The 12,799-nt window shown below is 38.1% G+C and overlaps 1 protein-coding gene across 11 annotated transcripts in view; it reads right to left on the reverse strand.

Moving 5' to 3' along the window:
- KTN1 (kinectin 1) overlaps positions 1 to 12,799 on the reverse strand; it is a 106,193-nt gene that overhangs the window by 48,149 nt on the left and 45,245 nt on the right. For all 11 annotated transcript variants that reach the window (XM_056133196.1, XM_056133201.1, XM_056133198.1 and 8 more), the window contains 8 exons: positions 11,383 to 11,549; positions 9,516 to 9,584; positions 7,359 to 7,396; positions 6,639 to 6,729; positions 6,044 to 6,112; positions 4,630 to 4,667; positions 4,411 to 4,492; positions 3,680 to 3,748 (listed from right to left, as the gene is read on the reverse strand). In XM_056133196.1, coding sequence (XP_055989171.1) covers positions 3,680 to 3,748; positions 4,411 to 4,492; positions 4,630 to 4,667; positions 6,044 to 6,112; positions 6,639 to 6,729; positions 7,359 to 7,396; positions 9,516 to 9,584; positions 11,383 to 11,549 — 623 coding nt within the window. The remainder of the gene's footprint in view (positions 1 to 3,679; positions 3,749 to 4,410; positions 4,493 to 4,629; positions 4,668 to 6,043; positions 6,113 to 6,638; positions 6,730 to 7,358; positions 7,397 to 9,515; positions 9,585 to 11,382; positions 11,550 to 12,799) is intronic.

Genomic DNA, 12,799 nt, shown 5'->3' on the forward strand with positions numbered 1-12,799 from the left:
TAAAACAATGATCCAAATAAATTAGGATCAAATTGTATTTCCCAGAGCTGGAAAGATAGTACTCGGTAGGGCTCTTGACTCGCACACAGCTGACCTGGGTTTGATCCCCGACATCCCATACAGTCTCCCGTGCATCTCCAAGGAGTAATTACTGAGTGCAGAGGCAGGAATAACCCCTGCCTGAACACCAACGGATATGGCCCCAAAACAAAAACACAAAACACCAAACTGTATCTTCCTCCTTAGCTACATTTTTTTTAAATGTAGTTATAAAATCTTGTTGTGATTTTCCATAAAAAATTACTCTATTAGTAAATCCTCTTCACGCTATAAGTTACTTTAACAGAATAGTCAATCAAAAGTAAACTTTATAAGGTGTTGGAGCAATAGTACAAGAGGTAGGGCATTTGCCTTGCATGCAGCCCACCCGGGTTCGATCCCTGGCATCCTATATGGTTCCCAGCACCACCAGGAGTAATTCCTGAGTACAGAGCCAGGAGTAACCCCTGAAGATCACCAGGTGTGACCCAAAAAAGTAAAAAAGGTATAAAAGTAAGCTTTATAGTAAATAAAAGCTGATTCAGTAGCCAGAGAAATAGTCCAGTGAGTAAAAAAGTTATCTTGCATGCAGCTAACCTGGGTATCAATCCCCTGCACCACAGAAGACTGACAGGAGTGACCCCTGAGCACAACTGTGCCCACCCCTACCCCACTCCTCCCCACAAAAAATACTGATTTAGCAAGGAAGATAATTTAGTAAGGAAGATAAAAAAAATTTAATATGATCGGGATGTCTAAGGTGATAGCACACTTTACATAAGATACTTGAATAACAAGCTTTTAGTAGAGGCAGGGGGTGCAGGAGGAGGGGATTGGGTCATATCTGGCAATACTGAGGTGTAACTACTCTTGGCTCTGCACTCAAGAATCACTCCTGGGGGCTGGAGTGATACTACAGTGGGGCAGGTGTTTGCCTTGCATGCAGCCACCCCAGGTTCAATCCCTGGCATCCCATATGGTCCCCGAGTCCACCAGGATTAATTCCTGAGTGCAGAGCCAAGAGTGATCCCCTGAGCACTGCCAGGTGTGGCCCAAAGAAGAAAAACAAAAACAAAAACAAAAACAAAAACAAAAGAATCACTCCTGGAGGTGCTCAGGGGATCATTCGGGATGCCAGGGATTGAACCAAAGTAGGCTGCATGCAAGGAAAGCACCTTATCAGCTGCTGTACTATCTCTCTGGCTCTTGAATGACAAGCCTTAGCATCATGTATCATTTTTGTTATTTTTGTCTTCGGACCACACCCAATGGTGCTCAGGGATGTCATGTGGGGACCCCGGTCTGCAATGTACAAGGTAAGCACCCTACCTGCTGTACTAGTATTCTGGTCCCAAGGCATCACATTATTTTTACTGAAAAGAAGACCCCTAACGCTTGTGGTTCTACTTTTGAATAATGATAGTATCATTTCCAGTGCAGAACAATTCTCTAGTTGACGCTAAATAAATTACCAGCACCTTTAATACTGGAATTCTAGGGCAAATTCAAAGGAATCTTTTTTCACCCCCATGAAATAATTTTAGAAAGTTCAAAACTTTATATATTGCAATATACATTTTGAAGAAATAGTACAGGGGTAAGGCGCTTGCCCCGCATGCAACTAACTCGGGATTCATCCCTGGCACAAAATATGGTCCTCTGAGAACCCCCCGGAGTGATCTCTGAACCAAGCATGGTGCCAAAACAAGAGAAAGAAAGAGGGAACAAAAACATACTTTTTAAATTCACATCATCACTCTTGTATCTTACAACTAGCATTTAACACTTTTAAATAGCTGCTGATTCAATTATAATCAGATACATCCAGATTACAGACTAGAATGAGGGGCAAGGGAAATCTTTAACATTAATAAAATATTGTATCTCTTATAATAGCTATATCATGACCAGGAAAATTAAGATTTAAGAATAAAACAAAGAACATTTTAGGATTATAAAGGAATATTATCTGCACTAAATTCTGCTCGGTGCTATCTTCTCTGTCAGGTTTGCAAGTACTATGCAGAAAATTTAGTTAAGAGAAAAAAATTAGATTCCTTAAGAGAAAAAAAAATTAGATTCCTTCTTGATAAATTAACAAATGTCAACAAAATACTTTCAGAAGCACAACTTTGTACACTACTTAATACCTATATACATGTGAATTTTTTTTTTGGGGGGGGGGGTTCACACCCAGCGATGCTCAGGGGTTCCTCCTGGCTCTGCACTGAGGAATTACTCCTGACAGTGCTTGGAGGAACACATGGGATACCAGGGATCAAACCCAGGTCAGCCGTGTGCAAAGCAAACACCCTACCCACTCTACTATCACTCTGACCCCAAATGAGAATTTTTTAATTTAAAAAATTCATATGTCTGCTTAAAAAATAACTATCATTTACAGTAACATGTTTTTTTAGCTAACAAAGGTTTATATCCCTTTGGGGCTGGAATGACAGTACAGCTAGTAGGGTGTTTGCCATGACCAATATGGATTCAATCCCCGGCGCCTCGTATGGTCTCTCCCCCAAGCCCAGGCATGATCCCTGAGCACAAAGGCAGGAGTAAGCCCTGAACAAATGCTGGATGTGCACTCCCCACCAAAAAATATATTTCCTAGGGCCAGAGAGACAATATAAAGTGTTAAGGTGCTTCCCTTGCATGTAGCTGACCCCAAAACCTCAGCACCAGGAGGGATTTTGAGCACAGAGAAATGAGTAGCCCCTGAGCACCACTGCATATAACCCACCCCAAGCCCTAAATTTAACAGTATTAGAGAAAACATAGACCTTCTAATGTGTCATTTAAAAAATCAAGATGTAAAAATGGAATTTGAAGAGTTGCAAATAACAAAATAAAAGCAACACTTAGAAATAATCATAGAACGGACATCACCGGGATTCCAGTTTATGGACCCATGTTATTTTCAGATTGCTGTAGTTTTTTGGCTTGCTATAAATAATGAACAAAGAGCAATGGCAGTAAGATTTTAAAAAATGAAGTAGAAAAATAATCTAACAGAATCATGGTTTCATATACCTACCACAGGCAAAATATTAGGCTATGCACTGTATATAAACTTCTCGCATTTAGCAGTTCATGACATGTAAAATATAGCCTCAATGTGAAAGGCTATTAATGAAAAATGTTTGCTCAACTTTACTCTTTTAAAGCTGATAGTTGGTTTCAAAGCCATTCTCCTATTTAGGAAACCATGCTACCTCAGAAAAATCAAAAAGTGATTTTTTTTTTTTAATTTTGCTAAGAATTTTCAAAGTGTATAAAAATTAGGTTTTTTACATATATTCCATTGTAGAATGGAATATCTTTAAGTGCTTATAAACATATTATTACTGTTATCTTCTGTAAGGCAGAGGTTACCAAACTCTACTTACTATCCCCTTTACAAGGAAAAAAATCGCTCATGATCCCTCTAGAAATCTACCTTCTTCAAGCAAACAGGAAGCACTCCCTAATCATACTCAAGGTTAGTATATACCTTCCCTCTCACCACCCACCAGATCTTTCTAGTATTCCCTTTCCAGCTTAAGCAAAATTTCTCTAAATTAGTTGCTACTTAAGAAGAAAGAGATCTCACTATATGGTGGTTATTTCTGCATTGTAATTCATGAGGTCTTACCTGTTCAGAAACAAGAGCCTGTAGTTTCTGAACTTCTAATCGTAATGTTTTATTTTGGTCATTCAGAATCTGAAAAAAAGTGCAAAAAAGAATTTCAATTTACAGTTTTATTTTAAAAGCGCTCAAAAAAAAAAAAACCTAGACTGACAAGAGAATGCAAATTTCAAGTAGCTTCATATTTAACAGTATTTCAGAATACATGTCTACAGCCTATGTACAAAGACCTGTAAAAAGTTACAATTGAGTCCCCTAATTCAGTTTTGTATTAATCCAAAACAACATTAACACTATACTTAAATTGTGATTTTTCAGTTTCTGCCAGTGGTTTCTTGGAATCCCTGCTTGAACAAGTGAGAACCAAATATGATTCCTATTTTTAAAGAAAAAAAAAGGAAAAAATGCAAATCTTATTACATGCAGAGACTGCACAGTGTTTTGAAATGCTCATGCTGACAGCCATGACCAGAAACTAGTACTATATCAACATGGGAAACAAAACCATCATAAGATACCTAATCCGTAGAGAAAGGATGGAGCAAAATTCTCAAGTTCATTATAAGAACGGATATATTATTATATTCTAGGCAAAATGTCTAATAAAATTCACTATTTGTAAAAACTATCTAGAGTTTCAGAGTGATTACATGTAGAAAACATTTCTAGATTCACTTCAACTGAAAACTATACAAGATAGCCCTGACAAAACTGTGTTGACAAGTCTAATCACATACCTTAAATTCTTCCATTTTTTTTGAAATTTCACATTGTAGCTTCTCTTCAAGTAATCTTATTTTATCATCCTTAACATGAACACTACAAGAAAAAGTCAATCAAAATCCTTCATATGTGCAGAACATTTTTATAAATTTATGCAAAACAATCAGATACAAGCAGCAATATTCTGTGCAATTATATATAAATGTTTGAGTTTAGTATAGTACTTTAATTACCTTTTTTGCATTTTTTCCAGTTCATGTGCTGCCGCAGCCTGTTTAGAATGAGAATTAAATCATTTCAGAAACTATTCTTTCACATTTAAATTTTTAAAAGTTACATTTCCTATATGCGGAATAACATGAGAGCATTATCATTAAATTCTGTAATACTTTCACCATCCAATATTTTGCACTTCTCACATTAACCTCAATTCTTATTCTAGTGGAGGCTATCTCTTTTGATTAAATAGAAATTAAAACATATCAGCACATTTTAAGTATTTTAAATGTTTACTTTACTTCAAAAGTAATCAATTGGATCAAACACTAACTGCAAGATATAAAGAATAATGCCTATGTGAACTGTGAGATTTGTATTCAAAATGAGACTTTCAACAATCATATAGTCAAACATAACTAACCATCATAATTACCATCTATATGAATAAAAATAAGGCTTACACTACCAAGAAAAATATTCAAACCAAAATTCTGAAAAGGTGCTGTCAGCAGGTCAACCTGTACCCTCAGGGCAAGTGCAGTAACAACCTTATGGTGCCTTCAGGTTTCCTGATACCCCAAAATTGCCACTGTACCTCTGACCAGACCCCAATAACTCAGTACCAAGTTTCCCGAGAAATAAAAACGACCAAAATTTAGGTATGTGGGAGTCACACCCACAAATCACCTCCAGTTCAGCTATGCAAGCTCATTTATTGGCCATGCTTCCGAGACCCACAAATAAATCTTGAAAGAGATCAAAAGCCACAGTTAAATCTCAGACCCCTGCAAGGTTCACGGGGGTAAACTGGAGGAGAGCGGATCAGCCTGGTGCCCACTCAAGCAGATCCCACAGCAGTCACAATCCAAAATCGTCCCATGTCCCCCAGCCAGACTCCATCATTTCAGGACAGACCTCACAAAATTATCATTTGCTGAAAATTCGGGCATGTGAGTTTTGTGACTGAAATCTCCAGGCTTTCTCGGGATCAGGATGGGCCACCTCCCCTAAACTCCAGGCATTTTTTGGAAGCCTTGGCAGTCATGTCCATATCCCAAAGCTGCCACCCAGTTAAAAAAGCTACTCCGGTCTTACCTTCCCAATAAAAATACTGAACTTCCTGAACAAATACAATGACTTCTTAGTACCTTTATTGCAAACCATAATGCACAAAAGGAGAAAAAGAAAAAAGTGCCTGCCATAGAAGCAGCCTGGGGCTGGAAGAGTGAGGGAGGATTTGGGAGATGGTTGGGGAGAAACTGGGGACATTGGTGGTGGGAAACGTACACTGGTGAAGGGATGGGTGTTGTAATATTCTATGATTGAAACCCAATTATGAACAGTTTTGTAATGGTCTATTTCACAAATATTCAATAGAAAAAATTTTTTTAAATTCTGAGTCAGTGTTAAAATGCAATAAATATCTACCTGTTCATTCGCAAGGGCCTGTAATTTTTGTACTTCAGCTTTTAGTAAGAAATTCATATTCTGTATGTCCTAAATTAAGAAGAAAAACAGTATTAGAAATATTAAATATAATTTACACTTTTAAGTTTTCAAAGCATCTTTTCCACCAATGCAAAGGGCTCAAATTGCAATTATTTCAGGTTACCAAGTTTTATTTATTATATTAATAAAAGCCTCGTAACTCTTCTTTTTTGAGATCTAAAAGAGATTTTGTATATGAGGAGATAAACACCGCCCAAACAAATTCTATTTTTGAATGAATTTTCCATTCTTTTGTTACCTGTACTAATTATAAAATTGAAAATAATTCAGTTCCTTTAAAACACTGCTGTTGGGGTCTGGAGCGATAGCATAGCGGGTAGGGTGTTTGCCTTGCAAGCGGCCAACCCGGGTTCAATTCCCAGCATCCCATATGGTCCCTCGAGGACTGCCAGGAATAATTCCTGAGTGCATGAGCCAGGAGTAACCCATGTGCATTGCTGAGTATGACCCAAAGAGAAGGGAAAAAAAGAAAAAGAAAAAGAAACACTGCTGTCATTTGTAGAGACTACTGTACCTTAAGTTCCTCCTCTTTACTTGTCAAATGATCATGTTCGTTTGCTAAAGAATCCTCAGTCTGTTTTATCTGTTTATCCTTTTCAGCAATCCTTTAACAGGAAATACATTTTTACATTCAATTAACATTTAGAAGTCACAAATTAAAAAATTGAACGTCTTATCTTTCTCAAATAACTATACTTTCCATTTCTTCTACAGACACTTGAGTTTAGTAACAGATGTCATACACACTAGTACAGCTCCTTAAGGTGCATACTCTTATTTTAAAACTCAATGCCAAATAATTTGTTTATACTAATAAGGCTGCAATGCCATTATTGGATTTCAGGTGATTACACAATATAAAAGAAACTCAAAATCATGCTTTGGACATATCACCTTATGGTTAAGAGTAGCTAGAACTACTTATTAAACACAAAAACTAATTTACTGCCACTAATCTCAAATCACTATGATCTCTTACATACAATTACTGAAGTTCAAATGACTTGAAAGTTTACCCCATCTTTCTATGAGGAAGACATAGAAACACAAAATGTGTAGTATGTTTAGGACCCAACTCACTGAGCAGGGAGGGAGATAGGTGGGGGATTGCTCCAAATCTTCTTGAAAGTATTTCTGAACAAGTTAAAATAAATAGTTAATTTTAAGTGTTGTGTCTAACAGGTATCAGTTAGTGGTGACTAAATAACTATAAAGTACAGAAAGGAAAACTTACACTTTATGTAATTCTTCTGCTAAAACTGAAGCCGAAGTCTGGAAAAAAAACAGTGTCCACATAAAAGCATTTAAGAGAAAATTTAAAAGCTGTATAACCATCCTCACAAAAACTTTAAAAATGTTTTTTAAATGAATGCATATAAAATTAAGATGGTACCAAACCCACAGTATGTTCAATAAATACTTTGAAAGCAACTCTGATCAACAGTAACTAATTAGTAAATAATTACTAGTAAGATGTTTTAAATAAAATTAATTAATGGGCTTGGAAATATGTAACTGATATGTAACAAATATACAGGGGGGAGGGGGGAGTCACAAAAGCAGCAAAGATTTTCATCAGTGTTTCCTTAGTAACAGCTCTCAATAATGAAATAATACAGTTCATAATTAAGATTACAGGCCTGCAGTAATACCTACATTGAGAGACAGCTCAAAGGACTGGAGTGCATGTAAGGAAGCTCAAGTTCTATCCCTGAGTGTCAGGAGTGAGTACCAAGATAACAGAATGTTTGAGCACTGCCAAGTATCACCCCAAAACAAAAGTAAGAGGTATAGTACTTTGAGTATTTAATTCCTGATAAATTTTCTAGAGCTACTCATTCAGCTGATAATTTCTCAACCCAAGCACTGGAGACATAGGACAGTGGGTAGGACAGCTGCCTGGCAGTGGATGACCTAGGTTCAATCCCCACACTCTATATGGTTTCTCCAAGCTCTGCCAAGAGTGATTTTCAAGTGCAGAGTCAGGAGCAAGCCCTGAGCACAATCAGGTTTGGCACCATAAAACAATACAAAAGGAGTATGTTCGGGGCTGGAGCAATAGCACACCGGGTAGGGTGTTTGCCTTGCATGCATTCCACCTAGGTTCAATTCCCAGCATCCTATATGGTCCCCCGAGCACCACCAGGAGTAATTCCTGAGTGCAGAGCCAGGAGTAACCCTTGTGCATCTCTGGGTGTGACCCAAAGAGCAAAAAAAAAAAGGAATGTTATACATTCTCCAAAACAAAACAAAATTTCAATTAAACTTAATGTGATAATTTAAATACACAACCATAAATGTTCTTTCTTATTAGTAATTTTCCCCAATTTCAGGCTATAATTTCTACCAAGAAAGCAATGATAGTTGATTTTTTATTTTCTTATTGAGGTAACTTATTTAATAAGCTTTAATATTACTGTTCAATACTTACAATGCTACTTCACCACCCCCACCTCCAAAGTATCAACAACCCATCACCACTCTCTCAAGGTCCCCTCTCCCCCAACACCTTTTGCACAATGGCTGTTCTGTGGACAGTATCTCTGGGCTTCTTTCCATATGAGTTTGAACTTGCATGAACCTTTTAAGTTTTCAATATTAAAACTATGTTGTACACGAAAAAGTCATGTTTCAAATTTTTTTGGTTTGGTGCCATACATTTGGTTCAGCTTTAGGCTGAGTGCTCAGGCAACTGTGCACTGCACGGAATTAAACCCAGGGCACCTGCATCAAAGCATGTGCTCCAGCCCACTGACCTATCTCTTTGGTCCTAAGGTTTTCTAAACTGAGACTTTTTGCCATAATTTTTAGAATTTTAAAGTTGAAGAACTGAAACTTAAACTGACAATATATTCTGGACAAAAGCACTCCTTGAAGCTTCTTTTTACCATTTTTTAAATTATTTACAACTAATGAACAAATACAGATATATATGTTACATAATAATGCTGATTATTACGTGAATGGCAGTTTTTCCTACCACTTACAAAACTTTGGATTTGGATTTGCCTTTCACTAAATTGAAGTAACATTTCCAAATGATTCTTTTGCATATACAGTCTGAGAGGGTTGGTTTACTTACATACTGCAACCACTTAAAGGCTTATAAGGCTTTTCAATACAGCTAAAAAATACTTAGTGAAACAGTTTTCAAAATATAAATAACTAGTCTTGACACTATCTGGTCTTATCCTCCTATTTTGTAGCAAAAACTATAGGCATTACCTCCCAATTTATTAGATTGGGCTTTCTACTCAGAATCATCACTGTTCATTCAGTGACAAGCTACTCAACTACAAACCCAGTACATGGCATTCAGTAAGCACTAAGATGATTACTTAAATGCCTAGGAAGCTATTAGTAATGATAAGCAGTAAGTAAGCACCATTACCTGGGCTGCTATCTGGGAATGGAATTGCTGAATTTGAGCTTTCAAAGCCTCATTCTGCTCCAAAACATCCTTTTAAAAAAATAAATAAATAAATAAAAAGAGGGGTGTGAGGAGAAGAGGATACTATTAACACAACACTGTACATGAATGTACATGAATAAGTCTCTCTTGTATTGCAAAAGCATCATTTTAAAAAATGGTTAACTCTGTAAGATAAAGAGTATGTTGTGAAATTTCTATCACTTGATCACTTGACTTCGTTGATTTGCTCGAGCAGGCGCCAGTAACATCTCCATTTGTCCCTGTCACGTGCTAGTGTAGCCCAATGGCGTCTGTGCGTTCTAGGAACACGAAGAGCCTCAAACCGATCGTTCAGGATCTTGATGAAGAAGTCTGACCACTTGGTAGGAGGGCGGCCACATGGTCATTTGACATCCCATGGAATCCAGTCAGTAGTGGCTCTAACAGAGCGGTGGTTGTCTCCAAATCTCATTACGTGTCCAGCCCATCTGATTTTTGACGCCTTGAGACAGCATCCCTGGAGGTTGGAACTCCAGATTCTTTTTCTCATTTGAGTGAAACGTGATACTCCAAGCATAGCTCTTTCAAATCCTCTTTGGGAGACCCGAATAGTGTTCTCATCTTGTTTGCGTAGGGCCCAGGTCTCTGAGGCGTATGTTAATGCAGGAAGAACAGTGGAATCAAAGAGATGTGCCCGGAGCTGGAGGTTCTTCGTCCTCTTAGCTATTTCTTCGACACCCCTGAAGGCGTTCCAAGCGACTCTCTTCCAATCCTGGACAACTCAGGTGTCAGGTCATTTGTCATGTTGACTTCTCGACCTAGGTACACATAACTGTTGCATTCGGAGATGGTCGTTCCATTGAAAGCGAATGGAGCGTCAGGAACTAGGCTGTTTCTCATAAACATTGTCTTCGTAAGATTCAGCTGTAGTCCTACCTTTCCACACTCACGGTCAAAGTTGGCCAGCATTTGTGGCGCTTGGCTAATGTTTGGTGTTATTAGAACAATGTCATCACAAAGCAGAGGTAGTGTAGTTGCTGACCATCTATCTTCATTCCCATTCCTTCCCATTCCAGTCGTCGCATGATGTTCTCGAGGGTGGCACTGAAGAGTTTCGGTGAAATGGTATCACCCTGCCGCACCCCTCTCTTGACATCAACGATCACTTCTTTGTAGAATGGTGAGATCCTGGTAGTGAATCCGCAATACAGCTCACGGAGGATCCTGATGTATTGGGCTTGAATGCCCTGATTGGCTAGGGCTTCAATGACCGCTTCCGTCTCAACAGAATCAAAGGCCTTCTTTAAATCAATGAATGTTAGACAGAGCGGCATCTTGAACTCCTGAGAAACCTCAATGAGCTTGGTTATCATGTGGATATGGTCGATGGTGCTGAATCCTTTGCGGAACCCGGCTTGCTCGCATGGTTGTTCATCTTGTGTTCTGCCAATCCTATTCAGGATGACTCGAATGAACAGCTTGCAGATGATAGACAATAGGCAGATCGGGCGATAGTTGCCAATGTCATGGATGTCTCCCTTCTTGTACAATAGTACAGCCCTGCTGGTCTTGCACTGGGACGGAACCTTGCATTTAGACAGGTAGCACGTGAAGAGCCCAGTCAGTGTATTGATGAGTGCTGACGGCAGGTTGTTCAGGTGAAATTTCTATGAAGTGCTTAAACTGGGAAAAATATTTTCAGGTACTATTCAAACACAGCATAAAGCTGACACTGCTCAAAGATTAAGTCAGTACTTTTTACCAATCCAGATTTAGGATAAGGTACACTTTCTCATCTACACACACAACCAAATAATGTCCACCATTAAAAAAAAAAATTATATACCTGCACTTGCATTTGGAGAGACTCTTCTTTGTTCACCCTTTTCTTTTCTGATTCCATCAACTGCATTAGTCTTTGTTCCAATTGCTGTTTTGATACCAAGGTATCTGTAAGCTTACTATGTAAAGATTGTACTTCACTTTCTTTGGCCACAAATTTACTCTGTAGATCTGTAACAAAGCAATGCATTTTATGAAAGTCTTCCTTTGCTCATTACTACTACATCTTTATTTTTGGTATTATCTCCTCTAAAATCCTGTTTAAAATATCTTCTCTAATTTTCTCTCCTGCATACGAAAGTAGTCTATTCCTACCATTTAACCACATACTAATCATGAGCCCTCTATACCTACTAATTCATCTCCTTACCCAGCGTACACTTTTCAAGATCAGAGATTGTGTTTTCTCTATATGAAGAAATAGATTCAGGGTTCATTTTGCACAAAATAAATGCATCAAGTGAATATTAATACATAAGCATTCAACAAAACAACTATCATTTCTTGAAAGCATTATCTTCCCAATGATACTTCAGTGAGTGAAATTTCCCATACTCCCCTGAGAAGCAAAAAAAAAAAAAGAGAGAGACACTAGGGGCTACAATTATCTTGGTTTAAGATGAAGTAAAATTTCTTCTGGGAACTGAGGAATTGCTCAATGACACCTATTTTACAAGCATGAGGCTGGTAAGACCAAAATTTAATCCTTAGCATCATCTCAAGTGGCTGAGTATAATACCAGTGTTTCTAACATTTGGAATCTCTGGAACTACAACAAAGCAAAAAAAATCTCTGTCACACTACCATCAAATCTATGTGCAAGCAATGCAACTAAAGTCTCAGTTTTCTTTGATGCAATAGAAAATAAATGATTTCAAATCATAAAAAAATTAAGAAACCAGAGAGACTATATGAGGTATGAAGGCTCAAGTCTAGCAAGCAGCCTACCCCATACAATTTGATACCCCACACAATATACTGATCCCCTGAGCATCTCCATATGCAGCCCTAAAGGTCACCAAACATGGGTAGGTGTGGAGGCCCCAGAGCCACATCAGAGAGGCCCACGTAATACTCAGTATTGCACAGCCTGAGCAGTAGCACATCTTTAGACTCTAGGCCATGAGGATCAAGAGTCACCAGAGGGCAGCCCCCACCCAAAACATCTGGGGACTGCTTAGGAGACTTCAAAGAATCAATGAAAACAAATAAACAGAAATAATTGCTACACTGGTACAGAGCAAGAAGAAAGAAGTATTCCAATGGAGAAAGGCTTAGGAAAAAGAGATACCAGATATGAAGAAAATTTGCACATTATGTCTATTCCCCATAAAATAAACAAATCCAAAAAAGATGCGGAAGGATTACAACCAAGGAAAGATTATACTGGGGGGGGGGGGGGGGGCGAGGGGTACTTTGTG

Source organism: Sorex fumeus, unplaced genomic scaffold, assembly GCF_029834395.1.
Source record: "Sorex fumeus unplaced genomic scaffold, SorFum_2.1 ptg000098l, whole genome shotgun sequence".
NCBI lineage: Eukaryota > Metazoa > Chordata > Mammalia > Eulipotyphla > Soricidae > Sorex > Sorex fumeus.